At 47.1% G+C, this 18,247-nt stretch overlaps 3 protein-coding genes across 7 annotated transcripts in view; 2 read left to right on the plus strand and 1 right to left on the minus strand.

Moving 5' to 3' along the window:
- KDM1B (lysine demethylase 1B) overlaps nucleotides 1-1,461 on the minus strand; it is a 28,639-nt gene extending 27,178 nt beyond the window's left edge. Inside the window, exons 1-2 of one of the 2 annotated variants that reach the window (XM_084507447.1) lie at nucleotides 1,388-1,461; nucleotides 1,187-1,238 (exon numbers count right to left, since the gene is read on the minus strand). In XM_084507447.1, coding sequence (XP_084363573.1) covers nucleotides 1,187-1,238; nucleotides 1,388-1,412 — 77 coding nt within the window. In that variant the 5' untranslated portion in view covers nucleotides 1,413-1,461. The remainder of the gene's footprint in view (nucleotides 1-1,186; nucleotides 1,239-1,387) is intronic. The other variant, XM_084507448.1, reaches the window with a different exon arrangement.
- TPMT (thiopurine S-methyltransferase) lies at nucleotides 1,418-10,944 on the plus strand. 4 transcript variants are annotated; one of them, XM_084507451.1, is made up of 9 exons: nucleotides 1,418-1,508; nucleotides 1,684-1,826; nucleotides 2,794-2,886; nucleotides 3,818-3,950; nucleotides 4,369-4,421; nucleotides 8,394-8,468; nucleotides 9,217-9,302; nucleotides 9,990-10,034; nucleotides 10,810-10,944. In XM_084507451.1, the coding sequence occupies exons 2-9, from the start codon at nucleotides 1,693-1,695 to the stop codon at nucleotides 10,923-10,925; spliced, it is 735 nt and encodes a 244-aa protein (XP_084363577.1). In that variant the 5' UTR covers nucleotides 1,418-1,508; nucleotides 1,684-1,692; the 3' UTR covers nucleotides 10,926-10,944. The 4 variants fall into 4 exon arrangements, with proteins under 4 accessions (XP_084363577.1, XP_084363579.1, XP_084363578.1 ...); XM_084507452.1 differs by lacking the exon at nucleotides 1,418-1,508 and having other exon boundaries at nucleotides 1,516-1,781; XM_084507454.1 differs by lacking the exons at nucleotides 1,418-1,508; nucleotides 1,684-1,826 and adding an exon at nucleotides 1,833-2,652.
- Nucleotides 10,945-12,879: 1,935 nt separating this feature from the next.
- Nucleotides 12,880-15,596, plus strand: NHLRC1 (NHL repeat containing E3 ubiquitin protein ligase 1; the record flags this gene model as incomplete). Its single annotated transcript, XM_084510901.1, has 1 exon — nucleotides 12,880-15,596. One exon carries the CDS (start codon nucleotides 12,880-12,882, stop codon nucleotides 14,011-14,013), a length of 1,134 nt encoding a protein of 377 aa, XP_084367027.1. The 3' UTR covers nucleotides 14,014-15,596.
- Nucleotides 15,597-18,247: the final 2,651 nt, after the last annotated feature.

Consider the following 18,247-nt stretch of genomic DNA (forward strand, 5'->3'; position numbering starts at 1 on the left):
TATTAAATATATATATATGTGTGTGTATATATATATATATGATTAGAGGGGAAAAAAAGGCAATGTTTACTCCCCCACAAAGCCAACAATGTTCCACCACAGCTTCCCCCACTGCACAGGGGTGGATGAGGATGGAAGGAGAGACAGGAGAGCCAACTGCTGGCATTTGCATGACATTTCCCCAAAGCACTGCGTAAAGCCCCAGGAAACGGTGCCTGTTCTCCTCTGGGGCTGTCCCTCTGGGTCCGGGGCACAACAGTATGGCTTTGTATCACCTTCGTGTATCCTCCTGGTGGTGGACACTAACTAACCTTCCCTAAATACTGTTGCCCTTCGGGCAGAGGCTCTGTCCTCCCCGCTGGCCCTGGCTGGTCTGCAGGTGGTCGCAGGAGAGGTGTGAGGATCCCAGGAGGCACACCGGTGCTGTTTCCTTGCATATGTGACGGTGGGAGGGGGAAAAAAATGAGAGAAACAAGGCAGTTATGGCTCACTAAGAAGTTCTCTGAGGATGTTGAAGGCTCAGGCAGGCCTCGGGTTTGGCAGGGCGGAGGCTGGCGGTAAGGGAGCCCGAATATATCTGCGCTGTCAGTGCTGCCCGGGGACGAGGAGGTGGGCAGGAGGCGACCGGCTAGCTGCAGGAAGGCCATTGTTATCCAGCTGCGTGTCACTTCGTCCCCAATTCCCCTCCAGAGACCCCACCGGCCTCACCCCACAACCCCCGGCTCCTTGGAGAGGGAGCAAACAGCGCGCACCTCACGGAGCTCGGGGGCTCTGCGCCCTGTGAGCGGGGTCTTGCTGGCTCTGCGCCCTATAAACGTGGTCTTGCTAGGTCTGAACCCTATAAACGTGGTCTTACTGGCTGTGTGCCCTATAAATATGGTGTTACCGGACAAGGAAACGCGCCCCATGACAGGGGAGAGGGGGACACACGGCGTGCCCCTCGCGGCAACATTTCGCCCTGCCTGGCCTATAGGGGAAAGCCCCGCGGGGAGTTGACAGCAAGTTTGGCTTGGGGGGAGGAAAAAATAATAATAATAAAAAGGAAAGAGAGGAGAAATAAATTAAATAAAAGACAGGAAGAGAGAGGGGAACGGGAGCGAGGGGCCGCGCACACCTCCACACAGCTCGGGGCGCCGGCCACAGCCCCGACCCCAGCCCCCGGCCCCGGCCCCTGCCAGGCGCTCACCTCAGCGGCCGGAGCCCACATCCACGCGTGTCCGCGCCGCCTCCTGCTACAGCTGAGGGGAGAGGGAAGGGGAAGAGGAGAGGGAGAGGAAGAGGGAGGAAGAGAGAGGGAGAGGGAGGGATGGAGGGGGGCGAGGAGGTGAGGCGGGGGCGCGCTGCACCTGCCCCGCCGCCCGAGGGGGGAGAGGGGGCACTCACTCACCGCTGCGGCCGTCCCCAGCGTCCATCCTCCTCCCTCTCCTCCTCCTCCTCCTCCCTCTCCTCCTCCTCCTCCTCCTCCTCTTCCGCTCAGCACAGCGAGAGGGAGGCGCCAGCACGGCTCGGTGCGGCCCGGCCCCGCCACAGCCCCCGGTCCCCAGCCGGGAGATGGAGCGGGAGGGATGGGGCTGGAGACCCTTTTGGGGAGGGGGGCACTGCAGGCAGCGCAGCGCTCTGGCAAAATAGAGCAGGGCTCGTGTGTTGTGCCGGCTGACCCTGGTTTCTCTCCTTCTCCCACAGCCGCTGGAAATGGACGGCGCTGCTGGCGTGCCCGCCGAGCTGCAGGGCGGCCGTGCCCAGGCGGACAGGGTGCTGACGGCGCAGGACTGGCTGCACAAGTGGGAAACGGGGGCGGCCGCCTTCCACAAGGAGCACGGGCACCCGTACGGCACCGCCGCCCCCCGCCCCGGGCAACGGGGAGAGGGGCCCGGCCAACAAAACCCCCGAAAGCTGCAGGGGTTGCGTAGGGAAACGTGGGGAAACAGGCGCTGCCGGGACGTTAAAATAGCCCCGTGACATCCACTTGTTAAAAAATGGCAGCAAAAAAAAAAAAAAAAAAGGAAAAAAAATCATTGCATTTAGAGATACTGTGTTTTAGGTTGGATGTTTTAGGTTGGATGTTAGGAAGAACTTCTTTACCGAAAGGGTTGTGAGGCATTGGAACAGGCTGCCCAGGGAAGTGGTGGAGTCACCATCCCTGGGAGTCTTCAAAAGACGTTTAGATGTAGAGCTTAGGGATATGGTTTAGTGGGGACTGCTAGCGTTAGGTCAGAGGTTGGACTCGATGATCTTGAGGTCTCTTCCAACCTAGAAATTCTGTGATTCTGTGATATTCCACCTTAAATCACGTTTTAAAGTTTAGGCGACCTGGCTAAAAGCCATAAGTTATCTGCTGCAAAGGCTCCGCGCTGCTGTCATGAAAACGGGGCCTAAAGCAGCACTGGGGCAATTATTGTGCCCTGGGAGAAAACCCAATTATTCTCCTACAGGAGAAAACCCAATTATAAGGTCTTGTAACCAACAAAACTTACACTTCAGGCGTGTATCGATGATTGATCCAGGGGCTTAATCATCGTTCTGTTTAAGCTGCCTGCCGTGGCCCTCTTAGAAGTGGGTAAGTTGGGTTTGTTTACCCGAGAGGGCGAGCAAACAGAAACCAGGACAAATTTGCTCAACAGAAATGAAGTTCACTTTCCGAGAAAATGGAAGGTGAATGTTCATAGCTCTAGCTTTTACTTCTAATAGCATTCCTAACTGGCTGTGTATCCCATCGTGGAGTTTGCGTGTTACCTTGTAGCGCCTGGCTCTTGGTGGGCCAACGCAAAGTGAAAAATGTCTGTTCTTCTGCAGGCTGCTGAAGAAATACCTGGACATGCTCTTAAGTGGCAGGAGTGGACTGAGGATATTTTTCCCACTTTGTGGTAAAGCAGTAGACATGAAAAGGTATGAAACGGCACAGGTTACAACAGCAAAAATCTCAGTGATGTGGGGAGGGAGGGAGGGAGGGAGGGAGAGGGGGAATTCCCAGCCCTACAACAGCTGGCGGCAGACTGGAGGCTTGCTCTGTTTCATTTGCTGGCACTTGGTTTAGTGGTGTAAATGGGATGGCTGAGGAATAACCTGAGCATCCCTCTGACCGCCCTGAGTTCAGCCTGGGGAATGCCGGATTTGTGACAGACAGAGTGGCAGAAGCCGTGCCCTAATGGCTGCTTCATTTTTTGGCGATGCCGGCTTAAATGGCTCCTGGTGAGCCTGGTTGTGCCAGAATACGTGCTCATGGGACCATGCGGCATGTCACACCTGGGAATTTAGGTGATTTGGGCTAAATACAACTTTTTTTTTTTACGTTTCTTTATGTTACTTTCAATAGTTGTTGGCTGGGTTTTAATTTATTTTTAGGGGCTGTGTAAGCCTGTGCTGCTCCCTGGGGGTAAAGGACACAAGTCAAATCCACCCCAACTGATCTACACCCCCCAGTTAGCCCCAGTGACAACAACTGGTCATGGTGATGGGTTCCTAAGCTGACCACAGGCCCCGAGGCATGCCACTGCCTCAGTGAGGACCCTCACCCTGCTGCCTTGTCACACTGAGCGCCACTGCCAGGGCAGTCTTCCTTTCCACTGCGCTCATAGAAAGTAATGATTAAGCAATGGGATATAAATAAATCTGGTGAGACCCCATCATCCCCTTAAACTCTGATTGTGCAGGGGTGGTGTTCAATAACGTGAAAACTCCAGAAAGAGGAGACACACCAGTGCATCCTAGAACCAGGCTTGAGCAAGCATTTCTCTAGCAAATACATATTGAGGTGCACATACAGTAACGGCCTGAGCTGTGGGCCTCAGTAAACCTGGGACCTCTCTGCTGCGTGCAGGCTGGCTGACCTGGGACACAGCATCGTCGGCGTGGACATCAGCGAGCAACCGCTGAAGGAGTTTTTTGCAGACCAGGGCCTGCCTTATTGTGAGGAGCCAGTCCCAGGGATTGCGGGAGCAAAGAAGTTGCAGGTATGTTTCCTGCGTTGCCAAATGGTCTGGTGTGGTCAGCCACGCAATGCAGGCATAACCGAGCAAACAAGTCCTTCTGCTTTTATGCCACTGTCTTGCTGGTAATTGTTCATTTCTCCTAATGAGGTCTGAAGAGAATCACTGGGTTGTAGTTTTGCACTGAGAAGTTCTTGTTTTGAGCTTATTACTTTGTCTTTCTTTTCACATAACTTTGGAAGGCCTGAATATGAAGTTTAGAGGATAGCATATTTCAAAATTGGACAGTCACATGCCTTGATAGATCAGAACCTCTATGGAAGGGATCAGGAGGTGTACCTTGGTTTAAAAAAAATATATATGATTATCTTCATGACACTTAAGTGTATATTTAAAGATGTAGTTTGCTGATGAATATCGTTTCTCTTTCTTTTCATCCTAGAGTACCTCTGGAAACATTTGTCTGTACTGCTGCAGTATTTATGATTTGTCCAGGTAGGAGTCCACAGTGTGTTCCACAATTTTCTATAATCAAATATGTTCATACTGTCAAATTATTTTATTTGAACCAGATCCTCTCCAGAAAACTCTTATTAACTTGTGTGAAAAATGTGAATAGCCAATATCCAACAAAAATTACCCCTGCTGTTGACCATTAGGTAAAGATGGCAACTAAATATCTTTAAATGGGCTTGTCTAAGCTGTCATCTGAAAGTTATAGTAAACCATGTTTGCTTTTGCAGTAAAAACAAATTGCATTCAATATTATTGATTGATTCTACAAGGCAAAATCCTAGCACAATCCCTTACTCAGAGTAGCTTAGTGAAAGTGAAGAGAATATACCAGAGGTGTTGTCTTAGACAGCTTTTCCCGTAATTAAGTACTAAATATATTTTTTCCCCAAATTATTTGATTAAAGTATTCATGAATAAGCTGTACCCATTGGTTATGTGCCCCATGCTTTACTTATACTTTTCTCAGTGGGCTTAGAGTACTTAACATCCCTCCAGTTTATGTCCCTTTTAAAATATTGTCAATCAGTGACTGCATGTGCCTTTAAAAACATGGCTCAACTTATTAATATCTTCTTAAGGATTTTAGTGCTAAAATGTCCTTATTTCTTATTCGTCCTTTATCAGTTACAAGACACAATGGAAAATGCAAAATATTTCAGTACAGTCCACACTACTGTCTCCAGAAAAATATTTCAGCCCACTGTTCTCTGTGGCCTCAAAGTCACTTCTCAGATCTTGGGGTGGCTTTGCACCTGACTTCCTGCTCAGCTGTCAGCTGGTGGGGAATTTTGCAGAGATTACACAGAGTTGTACAGAGACTCTCATGGCCTCTAGCATAGAAGACTCTGCCTTGGACAGTAATGCATCTGGTTTATTTGTCCCCAGAAGACGTTCACAATAGGCGTGTGTAAGTCTGTCCTGAAATGTCCCCAGACCTACATCAGTGCTGGGGTAGCTGGAGATTGGAGAGCATGCAAGAAAGTGATACTTCTGGTTTTGAAATGTATCTTGAAGGAAGCTGAAGATGCCCAGTGTCCTCTACTGTAGTTCCTTCCTCTTGTATTTCTTACTCTGACACAATTTACCCTAGAGTTTAAGGTTTTGGTGAGGTTATGTGTGTTCATACAAACAACTGTCAGTAACAATTTGTTCCCTGGCTGTTCAATTAGGAGGAGGAGGTCAAGTCTTGATCTTTATGTGGATGGGCTTTTCAGGGAGTCAACATGTACAGGAATAATAGGTCGCTTAGGACACAAGAACACAGTGCTTGCTTTATGGTCCCCTTTGTATTCATTACTGGAGACCAAAGTCCTCTAGAGAATAGAGTGCTGCGAAGACTTCTGCTGTTGCAGCCGTTTGGTTCAGAGTGTGGATATAAGGAGTCTTGCAAAAATGAACACCTTGGAATGGATGTGTGGTATATGAAAGCAACTTTGTAGATGCTGCCTGGTTTCCTCCTCACCTTTCCCCTGTGATGTAGCTTCTTGCTGTGTTGAGTCCTGTAAGCCCCTCTAGCTGCGAGCTGACAAGCTGCCCAGGGACTGCTCGAGCTTCTCATCTGCAGTTTTTGAAAATTTTTGTTCTAAGTTCGGTAGCAGGTAGCATGGTAAAATCTCTAACTTCCATCATAATGTGGTGGAATGATACTACGAAGTAAACCAAAAATAGGTAATTAGTGAAAACTTCAGTTGCTGTTAATGGGCCCAGTAGATAGGTCTGTCACTCGCAAAACAAACTGGCAGGTACGTGTTCTGGATGCGTGGTTCTGTGCTGGGTGCTGCTCTGACAAAAGCACAAACCTCGTTCCCTGCAGCAGTCAGCAGATACCTGTGACTACAAAAATGCACACACAGTTCTAGTTTCTATGTACAGAGCATTTGATTAATTACCCAGTAATTATGGAAATTAAACTTATTTCTCTCTTGCCGAGGCTGGCCTGCAAACAAATCCTTTTGATCTCCTCGCCTGGCATTCATTAGGGGAAAACTCAGATCTACTTGTGACCTTTGTCAGAATGAGACATTTCAAAGGCTCTTGCTGGTTAAAGAGTAACAGGAATTACTGCTTTTTGTGGGGACTCTGGGAGGTGTGTTAAACAGTTATGTTACACAATCATCTTACGTCCTAATACAATTATAGCTACCAGACTATAAATAAAAATTGCTTTAACCGAAACTACTAAACGTGTGCAGGGATAGCAATTCACAACGTTATTACCAAAAAGAAGTAGGATTTCTGTGGATATGTGAATTGCTGTTTTAGATGCTAATTTCTATTAATCGTAGTAGTATCTAGACTGTCATCTCTCATGCTGCATGTCGTATAAACTTATAGCAGGAGACAAAGTGAGGCTGAAGTCTGGTACAGTGAAAGGTAGATCTGAGAGGACTGCTTCCTAATAGCTTAGCTTCATCCTGATGGAATCAGGACGAAAGGAAGCCGTGTACCTTTCTTCCATTTTCTCCTGGCTTGGTTCTTCTCGTAAGCAAATGGGATGTAGAGGCAGGCAGGGAGCACCCAGATGTTCAGGAGCTCCTGGGATCTGGGCGCCAGGGAAAGGCTGCAGCGTGGGGCTGCCCACGGCCTGTGATGGCTGTAGTCCCTGGTGAAATCCATGGGGAGCAAAGTACCTGAAATGCCTGCATGGAGCCACCGCCACCGTTCCAGTTAGACCAGATGGGAGGTGGAAAGAAAAAAGAGGTGCAAAAAAACTGTAGGCGTTTTCCTGAGGTCTTGCAGCAGACTCGTCTATGCAGAGAGAACAGCCTGCAAGTGTCAGAAAATGAAGTTTGTCACCTGCCCCCTCATCCCCACTGCCTGTTCAGCTGTCTCTTTAAAACCCTCCTTTCTTATAAGAGACTGCTTATTTAAATTAGGTGCTTGGCCTTGGCAAGCTTTGAGAGGAGTCAGGAATCTGCAGCGTTATCGTGTCTGATCGCAGCAGAGCGGGAAGTACAGGCTCAGCTTCTAGGTTAGACGCCAGAAACTCAGTGATGCCATTGCAAAGAAACGAGCAGCAGGGCAGGGAGAAGTGAAGACAGAGGTGATGCAATTGGACTCAGACACTCTCCCAGTAGGCAGAAAGGTATTGCAGACTTTTTTTTTTTCCTCAGTAAGTAAACGTATTTCAGACTTCCTTTAAAATTATGCAATTTACTTTATTATTACTTTGCTCTCTAATTTCCTGGTTTAATAATTACCAGAAACAAGGCTTTTCCTGCCTGTAAACATCCTCATCTCTAGTGTCACCCTGACTGCTCTTAACACCCATGAGTAAAGGCATTTTCCAATAGTCTGGGCTGCTTGCAGGTTTTAGGTAGTCAGTGAAGCCGTCTGCCAGAATATTCAGGAGCAAAAATGATGTCTGTCACAGTGTTAGACTGAGGCAAGTACCACAGTAACTTCACTTTTCTAAGATTAAACAAATTGCAAACTGAGGCTAATTGTCCTGAGCACGTGGCTGGGGATTGGGGTGTTTAAAATTACTGGGTGTGCTGCGCTCAGCAATCCTAAAGCAGTGAGGTGCCTTCCTTACCCTGTGTTTGAAATCATGTGTGGGTCCTAGAAGGAAGCCATGAGTTAACGATGTCCCAAATGTATGTCGGTGCTGCCTCAGGGGTCACGGCACGTTGTGACTGCAAAAACACCAGACTTGTATCCCGAAAGTGTTTAAAAAGTGTTTCTTCCCCCTGCCTTGTCTCAGCACACCCTGGCAATGGGGAAATGCCAAGCAATTCCAGCACCCCGTGCGATCTACCATGGCAGGACCACACCAGAGGGCTTCTTGCCACCCAGCTCATAATGTTCTGGGTTGTGAGAAGGCTGGATCCTAACAACAAATCGCGTCTGCACAGCCAGCTGGAGACTGCTGCCGACTGCTCAGAAGTATCTGAGTAAGGATGAAGGTGCCTTATCAGTATTTTTAAGCTTTTTTCCCTCATCTTTCTGTAGTGCAATTGTTGGCAAGTTTGATGGGGTTTGGGACAGAGGAGCTCTAGTGGCTGTGAACCCATGCGACAGACCACGGTTAGTAAATTCGCTTAGCAGTTACTCTTTCCTCTAATGTATCCAGTGACACAATTTTGTTACCTTCTGCCACCTGTCGAGAAGCCCTCTTTCACTAAGCAGAGTAACCTAAACAAGTGTTTTTTTTTTTCTGCCCTAAGCATCAGCCACAGCTGCAGAGCGTGGTGCTCTAGATTTGTGAGCTTCCTTCAGGAAGCGGCCCTGCCTCTTGGTGGGAAAATATGTGGTTTGTTGCAACCCAGAAGCAGCAGAGCTGCAAGTCTCATCTGAATGTTATTATTTCCTTTTCACCCCATCTGCGTCTCTTCCCTCTCTTCATCTTCCCCTCACTTCTCTTTACTCCAATTTTTCATTCTTGCCTGCAGCAAACCCAAACGTAGTTTGACCCTGCTCCCAGGATTTTTGAATCAGATACTTGAATCCAAATAATTTCATTCTGAATTCAAATAATTTCATAAATTGGTCCTGTGTTCTGTACTGCGTTCTAGACTGTGACGGATGAATACGGTGTTGGTTTTGAGAAGAACATGGGAAATAAGAAATGCTTTTTTATCAAAGTGTCCCGAAACCTTTCTTTGAGATGTTTCATGAATTTCATGCTCGTGTATCTCTGCTGAGTTTCTGTGCGGGTCAGTTTGACTTGTCTCCACGCAGGACTACATGTTACTTTCTTTGGTGAATATTTTGAATGCTGTGCTTCAATGCTTGTGCAGTTCCAAAATAATAAAGTATCACTATCTCCTTTTAGCTATGCCAGTCTGATGATCTCCCTAATGGAGAAAAATTCTTCTTATCTCCTCGTTACTGTTTTATATGATCCAAACAAACACGAAGGTGAGAACTTTGCACTGTTCATGTTTTGGTTTTGCATTAACAAGAATTGTGTAAAGATGTATTAGATATATAGTAGGATCTTCCTCAGCATTTTTAACAAACATGGTCTGCAAACATGGTCTGCATATGCCTGGAAGAGGTGAAATTCTGTACGGCCATGAAGTGTTTTTCCTTATTATAACTTTTATTACATGCCAAAGTTTAGTTTTTATTATATTATTGTTATCACTTTAATCACAAATTCACAAAAGATAGATTTCTTGCTGCTTTTGATCTCTTCAGCATAATTACCCTTCAGGGAGAAGGTCTTGTTGTCATTAGCCACAATAGCCTAATTCACTGCTCTCCCTCTCACTATTCAGCTTTTAGCTTTAATTATGCCGTTGCACTATAAAGGGATTATTGGCCCGATTCACACACGGCAGCGAGAGTGGTTGTATCCATGGTGTGTTTGTGACCTTCCCTCTTCTGACAACGTGGCTGCCTTGGCTGCAGCCTGGAGGTACTGCAGCAGCAGCAGCACCTGAAGCTGCCAGGGGGTCCACCAGGGTGCCTCCAGTTCTCCTACGTGGTGTTTCTGGTTCCTGCAGGTGGTGCTGCTCACAGGGGCTGCGGCTGGCTCTGGCTCTCCTGTTGCAGTACAAAAGTTTGTCTCCTCTCTGATTAGCTTCACCGTTTCCTTTCCAGGCCCACCGTTCTATGTTCCTGAATCTGAAGTTAAAAGCTTGTTTGGTAAGTCATGTTTCAGCTCACCCCCAGGATGTTTTACAAAACACAAAAATGGGTTTGTGTGCTTCTGTCTCTGCAGCGAGTGACCAAGTCATGTGTTTGCTACTTAGATAAGAGATGGAGTCATGGAAAAACAATGAGGGAAATAAAAATCACGTTGCCACAAGGTTTTTGCTGTTAACACAAATTCCCACATTTTCAAAAAATACAAGGAAAACCCTAGATGCAGTCGCTGTCTCTTTTCTCCCCATGACTTCTTTTCATTCCCCCAGGATTCAGACTGCACACTGTGGTCTCATGGCTTCAGTCTTTCTCGTATTTGACAGTTTCATCTTTCTCTGCACCTCATCACCATCTACCCTGGTTTTAATGCAAGGCCTTTGCATATTAGTTCTAAAGCTCCTGCTGTATTTTTGTAGCCCAAGAAGAAAAGTAAAATGTCCTGCTGTAGAAATGCTAGATGTGCAACTCAAATCCATTAACATATATATATATATATATCAGAGTTGTGTCAGGGAATTTTCAGTATTGCTCATGATATGCTTTGCTATTGCACTTCTTTTAATCTTACATCTTTATAAGACCTCTGCAGTGTCCGTACACAGTGAGTCATTGGCAAGGACAGTTTTATTGGTCTCTTTTGCAATGGGATAAGTTTTCCTCAGTGCATTTGTGTCACACAGTTAGGGACATCTGTACATAAGGTTTTGTCTTCTGCCAGTTTGTTTTCTTCACTGACTTACCATTCAGTAATTTGTTACTCTTTCCTCCTTTTCAGGCAACCACTGTGAAATTAAGCTTCTTGAAAAAGTCAGTGACTTCTCAGAAAGACACAGGCGATGGGGACTGGATTATTTTCTGGAGGTTCTGTATATACTAAAGCTTGTAGCTTGATTAAAATCCATTAAAACAACTTACCTCCCATCTAGCTTTCATTTTTATCTCACTTTTTAAAATGAGACACGTTTCGGGACACTCTTAAAGCAGGCTTCAGTGTACAGAAAAATGTCTGAGAGACATCTTCAGTTTGATTTTGCTTTCAAAGGCAACTCTCCTACATAACTGACTTCAGTACCTTAAGATGTGCATAGCTTTTCTTTAACTTCACACACAAGCAATTGTTTTTTGAGCGTTTCTTTTGCAGCAATTCAAATAATTAGGATTAAAAAATAAATAAATGAGGTCCCTTCTCTGTGGCTGCCAGTAGCTGCTGCCTGTGTGTAGCTCTGCAGGTCCTCCTCGGAGGCTCGTGGCCCTGGAGTAATGGCAGCTGCTGTTCAAACGCCGCTCACCTTGCACCACCAAGGGCAGCTGGGCAAGAGAGGCGGGCAGCTGGCACGTTTTGCTGCTCTCTGTCCCCGTTACGATTACAGGTTGAGAAACGAGCTGGCAACGAGCAGGCAGGAAGTCTTGGCAACAGCCGCCATGGGGGAACAGTAATCGAGTAGCGAAGAGAGGAGGGAAGTAAATGGCTGACAATGAAGGAGAGAGTCCAGGAAGAAAATGTTCCTGCAGTTGCTTGCAAGCATGGTGCTGCTTCTTCCAGAGCGCAGCGACCAGCAGGCAAACTGGCAGGGGGCTGCAGGGCGAGAGGAGTCAGAGAAAGCCTGTGGGGCTTCTGCGTGGTTAGCTGAACACAAACCCTTCTTTGCAGGTCTTTGATCATTGCCATAGGGGTAATATTGCAATTTTTTAAATTACAGAACTGGGGGCTCTGAAAGCTCTTTGCCCTGGCCTTGGTGGCTTATTTAAAAAAAAAAAAAAAAAAAAAAAGGAAATGTATGATTGCAATGTAGTATGTTGCCATTTATTAAGACTAGAACAAGAGGAAAAGCTACGTGCGTTTTTAATGTTGCAGTCCTTGAGCTGCAAGTGGGTCTGATGATTTCAGCACAGCTGTCCCCAACCTACCGCCTCTCCCCCAGCCCACAGCTCTCGATATTGCTCACAGCCACTGGGAGCTGCTTCAGCACCAGGTCACCAGAGAAGAAAGAGATGACAACGACGCTTACAGTGCTACCTTCTCGTAGCCTGTGGGCCGGCGTAAGTTGGGAGCTGCTGGCTTTGGACATTTTCACTTCAGCGCAGTTCGGCAGCTACCAGGTTAAAGCATCTCCTCTCTTTCTGTCCAGATTTTTTTCTCCAGGTGTGAGAGCTGTTAAAACTGATCTCAGGTTTGGGGAGGCGTTGCAGCTGTCCCAGGTGCTCGATGATGCTGACCCTGGGGTCCTGCGCAGGGCTCCAGGAACAAGGGCTCGGTTGTGCTGACGGGGTGTCCTGGTAAAAGAGCACGTGCTGCCCGTGCTGTGTGTGGGTGCAAGAGGGAAAAGTGGCTGCCAGCACTTTTATGTAAAGTAAAATAACGTAAAATAAAGTGAAATAAAGTAAAATAAATAAATATTTCCCTCACATTTTCAAAGGCTTCCCAGAGCAGCAAGGGGAATCGCATGCAGCGGCGACTGCTTCCTCGCCCTGACAGAGGCACAAACAGCACCAGCAACCCTGAGGTAACTCAGTAGCTGGACATGTGTATGAATCTGATGCATGTTTTATGTGTATAATTCGATTTTATTGTGATTTTAACAGAGACTTTTGGTACGGAACGGGAACCCTGTGACAGGCACACAAACACTCTTCCTGAAAAGGGGGGCTCCCCGGCGACCCTCAAAACACCTCGGCGCGGCGGGAGGGGAGGCTGAGGGCTGGGGGCTGAGGGCTGAGGGCTGGGGGCTGGTGCCGGTGCCCGCCATCGCCTCAGGGAGCAGCCGGGGGAGGCGTGGAGGCGGCGGGGCCGCGTCCCTCCGCCGCCCGCCCGCAGGGGGCGGCCGCCCGGCCCCACAGCCCCGGCATGGCGGCGGCGGCGGGGGAGGCGGGCGAGGCGGAGCTGGGCCTGCTGGAGTGCCGGGTGTGCTTCGAGCCCTACGGCCCCGGCGGGCAGCGGCGGCCCCGCAACCTGCCCTGCGGCCACGTCCTCTGCCGGGGCTGCCTGGGCGCCCTGGGCGGCCGGGGCCGGCTGGAGTGCCCGTTCTGCCGGCGGGTCTGCGTGCCCGCCGACACCAGCGACTGCCTGCCGCTGCTGCAGCTGCTCGAGGTGCTGGGCCCGGCTTGTGGCATCCTCCCGGCTGCGGGCAGCGGGGCCCCGGCGCTGCGGCTGGCCCTGGGCGGCTGGGGAGCTCTGGTCAACCCCACGGGGGTGGCGGCGTGCCCCAAGTCCGGGCGCTTGGCGGTGGCCCACGACGGCAAGAAGAGGATCCACGTCTATGGGCACAGCGGGTCCTGCCTGCAGCGCTTCGGGGAGCGCGGCGAGGCGGGCTGCGACGTCAAGTACCCGCTGGACGTGGCCGTCACGGCCGACGGGCACGTGGTGGTCAGCGACGGCGGGGACCGGGCGGTGAAGGCTTTCGACTGGGAGGGACGTGGGGTGCTGGCGGTGCGAGAGGGCTTCTGCCTGCCCTGGGGCTTGGACGCCACCCCGGAGAGCGACGTGATCCTGGCGGACGCGGAGGCAGGGGTGCTGTACCGCCTGACGGCCGACTTCGGGAAGGGCGAGCTGAAGAAGTGCCAGGTGCTGCGGGCCAAGTTAAGCAGCCCCAGGGCGGTGGCGGTCTGCCGGAGCTCGGGGGCGGTGGTGGTGGTGGAGCACCTGAAGGCCAGGGGGCCCAAGGGCAGCAGCAGCCGGATAAAGATATTCAGCGCGGACATGGATCTGGTGGGACAGATGGATAGCTTTGGCCTCAACCTCTTCTTCCCCTCCAAAATATACACCACGGCCGTGGCCTTCGACAAAGAGGGCCGCATCGTAGTGACAGATGTCTGTAGCCAGGCCGTGATCTGCTTAGGGAAGCCTGGGGAGTTTCCCATCTTCAAACCTCTAATTAGCCATGGGCTCTCATACCCCATAGGACTGACTTACACGGCAGACAATTCCCTCGTGGTGTTAGACAGCGGTGATCACACGGTAAAAATATATAGCTCCACCTGAATGGGCCTAGGTTTATACGGCTCTGTCTGCTTTTGGCCACAAAGCAAGCAAAGTCCTGGTCTTACAGGTGTGTAGGGAGGGGGTATTTTGTGGACTTGACTTGAAGTGAAGTTACCCTCTTTAACCAGCACGCTCTGCTTCCAGCGTAACTCGCATCAGATCCCTTGCCTACCCACAGGAGACAACCTCCCCGCTGCAGGCCAGTCAACAGTGAATCAACCAAGCGATTTGGCATTTAAAAACTATTCCATGCCTTGACAAGCAAATATTCATACTACTTTTTGCGAAGTAATAGCAGCGTCTGGAATGGAGTAATCCAGGACTTGCAGCTGGGAGAGAGAAGGATGCATCTTTTGGTTACTGTCATCAGCATCTTGTCTTCATTATTCTTCGTTAAGCGTGAGAGTGACAGAATGGTTTCTGTAGGATTTCTGCATGAGAAAGGAGACTGACTGGATGAACTGGTGGAGAAATGGCAGATTCGGCTCAGGGTCATTTGATCCAACCAAGGTGAATTGCAATAGAGGAGCTATCAGCAATTAGTGAGTTACAGGACGTGGATTGGCGCTCAAAACTTTTTTTTTTTTTTCTCCATATTGGGGAAATGCACTTCTGGATGCACTTTTCTTCATATTAGTTTATTACCGCCTTTATTAGAGTTGTGCAGAAGCAGCTGCATTTCCTGTATAATGCATGAGCCTGTGTCTTCATCTAGAGGTAGCCATGTGCATGGGCAGCTTTCCCCAGCAGCCTCTCTGACTATTGGTGTTTAGACCACAGGTACTTCTGCATATACAAAATAGAATTGGCTGTGTCACTAACACAGGTACTCTTGAGAGATTTCCAACACTACCTGCATTGGTCTCATAATTAATTTAGTACTTTTGCACCAGTCTTCAAGATTCAGTCGAAAACTGAAATGGTGTTGAGGAGTAATAGCAGGGAAAGGGGAACATGAGCCTTGCTTTTTCACAGCTTCCAAAGGAGGTTTTCTTGATAGTGAATACACAGCAGTTTAGGTCATTTTATATTATCCTGAAAGCAGTTTCACTGTGGACATGAGTTCTGTTGCCTTATTGCACCATGGAAATTGAGTTATAAGGGAATTACTTTGAGAAGGATTTAACGCACCCACTAGAAGTCACTGCTGCATTTTTAGGCATTTCTGCTCCTAAAGGAATTGTTAAGGTGGTTCAGCTCTAAAAGGAAGTTAGATATAAATGTAAATGCTTTATGAGGTAGAAGCAAGTAGATCAAAATTGCATAAAACTTTTTGGTCATGTATGTAGTGACTGAAAGCATGCGTATTAATTAAAGACACTTGAAATTCACAGGTAGTCTTTCTATTTTGATCTGGCTTTTGGTCTGGCTTCCTGGGCAGTTAGTAACTGCATGTATTGCTGTACCAGGGATATTCCAAATATTTCAAACTGAAGCATTTTTAGCCCTCTAATTCAGACAATGTATTAATCTGTCTCATGTTACCATTTATAAAAGAGAGCAAACAAAACTATTAACTGCAGCTATTTGTAAAGGCTGATTGAACAGTGACCTGCCAATAAAGTGTGATTTGCTTACTCCTATGCTGGGCAATTTATTGAAAGTTTCTAACTCCTTTTTATCACAGTTTTCTCTGTTACAGTTCAATTTCTCTGTTGTAGCTGCTGTATAGGTGGTTTCTTTTGTTTCCTTTGGAGATATCCTGCCGAAGTTGTAGGGTGATTTGTTGCTGTTGGAAAATACATGGTCCTGCACAGTTGGTCTAGTGCCAAGCCACGCAGCAAGTGTCTTTGGTGGGACCAGAAATATCTCTCGGATATTTTGCAGTAGGAGGTATCCTGCCCTGCCTAGGAGCCCTCCTGAGGGCTCAAGAAGGAAATTTACTGAGAGAAGCAGCCCCCTGGCTTATATATGCCTTTCTAGGTGCCAAGACAGCTGTCTTCGAGGGATATAAAAACAATTGGATAACACTTCCTTTGGGGAACCTCTGTGTTTCAAAATGCGTGTAATACCGTGTATGCTTTATTCATACATCATTATTAGTTTATCACAATAGCAGTTGTGGGACCCAGACGCTTCCTCTCTGAGCTCTCATCTCCTCAAACCTTCCTCTGCACCAGGAGCTTGTTTTTCCTGCTGATCTCATGGGTGGGCAAGTTTCCTAGTGCCTGCTACCATGTAGGAAGCTTACTAGTAGCTGAAATGCTGACTTTTGAGTATTTGACTCATGTTGTTTTAATATACACAAAATCTCCCATTTGTTGCCCATTCTTCTCCTGTCTGCTTTGATATATAGCTAGAAGTCACTTGTTGTTTGGGTTTTGCTTTATTCTACCTGCTAGGGCAAACCAGCTTTCCTCTACCTAGTTTGCCCCATACCATGTCCTGCATTCTCTGATTTACTGACTGCAAGCAAATGCATTTTTTATTTTTATTTTTTTATTTTTGGTGAATGATGCTGTTTTCTTTTTGCTGTAAGGCTTGGTATTCGGCATTGTTCAGCACTGCATCAAAGAAACCACTGAATTCTGTTTTAATTCATTTGATTTGGGCATGCAAATTAAGAAGCTTTAAAAAAAAATACATTAAAATTATGTTAAAAGCCTTGAGTTTTTCAGGGAAAACCTGAAATCTTTCTTTAATCACACAAGAGGATTTAAGAGAGAGATCCACCAATACGCGTATAAGAAACTAAGAAGTCTTTTTTTTTTTTCTTGCACTTACCTCTTACTTTTTTTTCTTACTCTTGCGTCTTACGTTATGCATTTATGCACATTTCCCCATAGCTAATTTAGATACCTGTTGCCTTCAGGGTGATAACTTAATGCCGTCTGCTTTTCAAAGACCTACAGAACACGCATTGCGTCTGTCTGTCTGGTAATTGGTTGGAATTTAGTCAAATATTTTAACTGAACAAAAACTTGGGTTCTGGGGGAAGGATGGAAAAGGATGAGGGGCTCCTGCCTGAACAGATATAATTAGGCAGATGATGATTTTGGGGTTCTACTGGGTGTATTGAAAATGGGGATAGCGAGATGTGTTCTTTCCCTCGAAAAAGAGCGCTGGGATTTTCACCTATAATATGGGATTGTGTCTCGCTGCTTTACTGATAATCATCATCGCTGCTATTTAATAAAAGAATCTGACCTAAGCTTTGCATAATCCCCTGCACCACATATTTTAATATTATGGATTGCAAACAAATGTAACAGACAGTATTACCCTGCTATAGGTTGGTATGTCTGCTGCGCACACACACTGCAATTTCTGTTTGGTTTATTTTTAAGCTCTGATCTCAGATTGCTTTCGTTGCATATAAATATACTTGGGTGTGTTTACAGTGTTTAGCAAGGTGTCAGAGGAGTTTCACAGATGTGAATCAAAACTGTGTCCTGTAACATAACTTTAGTTTCATTTTGGTTTTGCACAAAATATTTTCTGATAAAGAATATAATTATTCAGCTTGGTGAATTAAAAGAAGAAAGAAAGAGGGAAAAAAAAAAAGTATAAAAAGTATAATTTACTTTTGGCCTTTGGCTATGAGTTCCCTCAAGCCACATTGCTGTGCACATCAGTTTGATGTTTATATTTTCATTACGTGTGGCCGTAACATCCCCATAGCATTTTTTAATGGGGACTTATTTCAAGTAAAGAGGAGAGCTCCTGTAATGTCAAGCCCCAAAACCACCAAGAGTTTTATAGAGCAGTGTCCATCAAAGTGGCGACCTGAAATACAGGAAGCCTCTCCTTCCTAGAAGGGTTGAGAGAGGTAAAAAAGCAACTTTTCTCCATGTGACTGTGCTGGAAAAAAAAAAAATAATAAAGGTTAAGGGAAGTATAGGAAGGCAAGTTATTTTTCTGTAGAGTGCAACGCCACCGTAACCCATGTTCCATCTTAGAAAATTATTTTCGGTGTGTTGAAGATGCAGAGTAATGAAAGATGGAGCATTATGGAAGAAAAAAACACATTTTCTCAAGTTCCAAGCTGGTTGGGTCTGTGCAGCACCAACCCCCTTCTTCTGAGAGGTGCTGCCAGTTCTGGAGTCACTCATCTGGTCCCTCTCTGTCTAGCTAAGTCAGTGCTGTCCAGCTTAATTAACACTGGAGGAAAGCGTACCTGGGCTGTGTTCCTCCATCAAAGTGGGTATTGGCCATGCTTCAAGTCCATATTACATTTTCAACTTGATTATCTCAACTAAATGTGCTAATAATAACAGATTTGTATGTGATTCTG

This window comes from Aythya ferina, assembly GCF_964211825.1.
Source record: "Aythya ferina genome assembly, chromosome: 2".
Classification (NCBI taxonomy): domain Eukaryota; kingdom Metazoa; phylum Chordata; class Aves; order Anseriformes; family Anatidae; genus Aythya; species Aythya ferina.

What these genes read in the sequence shown, in the direction of transcription:
- TPMT (XM_084507451.1), top strand. Translation starts at nt 1,693, where the DNA reads ATGGACGGCGCTGCTGGCGTGCCCGCCGAGCTGCAGGGCGGCCGTGCC. An exon ending in CACAAGGAGCACGGGCACCC is followed by an intron (nt 1,827 to 2,793) that starts GTACGGCACCGC and finishes GTTCTTCTGCAG; the next exon opens with GCTGCTGAAGAAATACCTGG. An exon ending in CGGGAGCAAAGAAGTTGCAG is followed by an intron (nt 3,951 to 4,368) that starts GTATGTTTCCTG and finishes TTTTCATCCTAG; the next exon opens with AGTACCTCTGGAAACATTTG.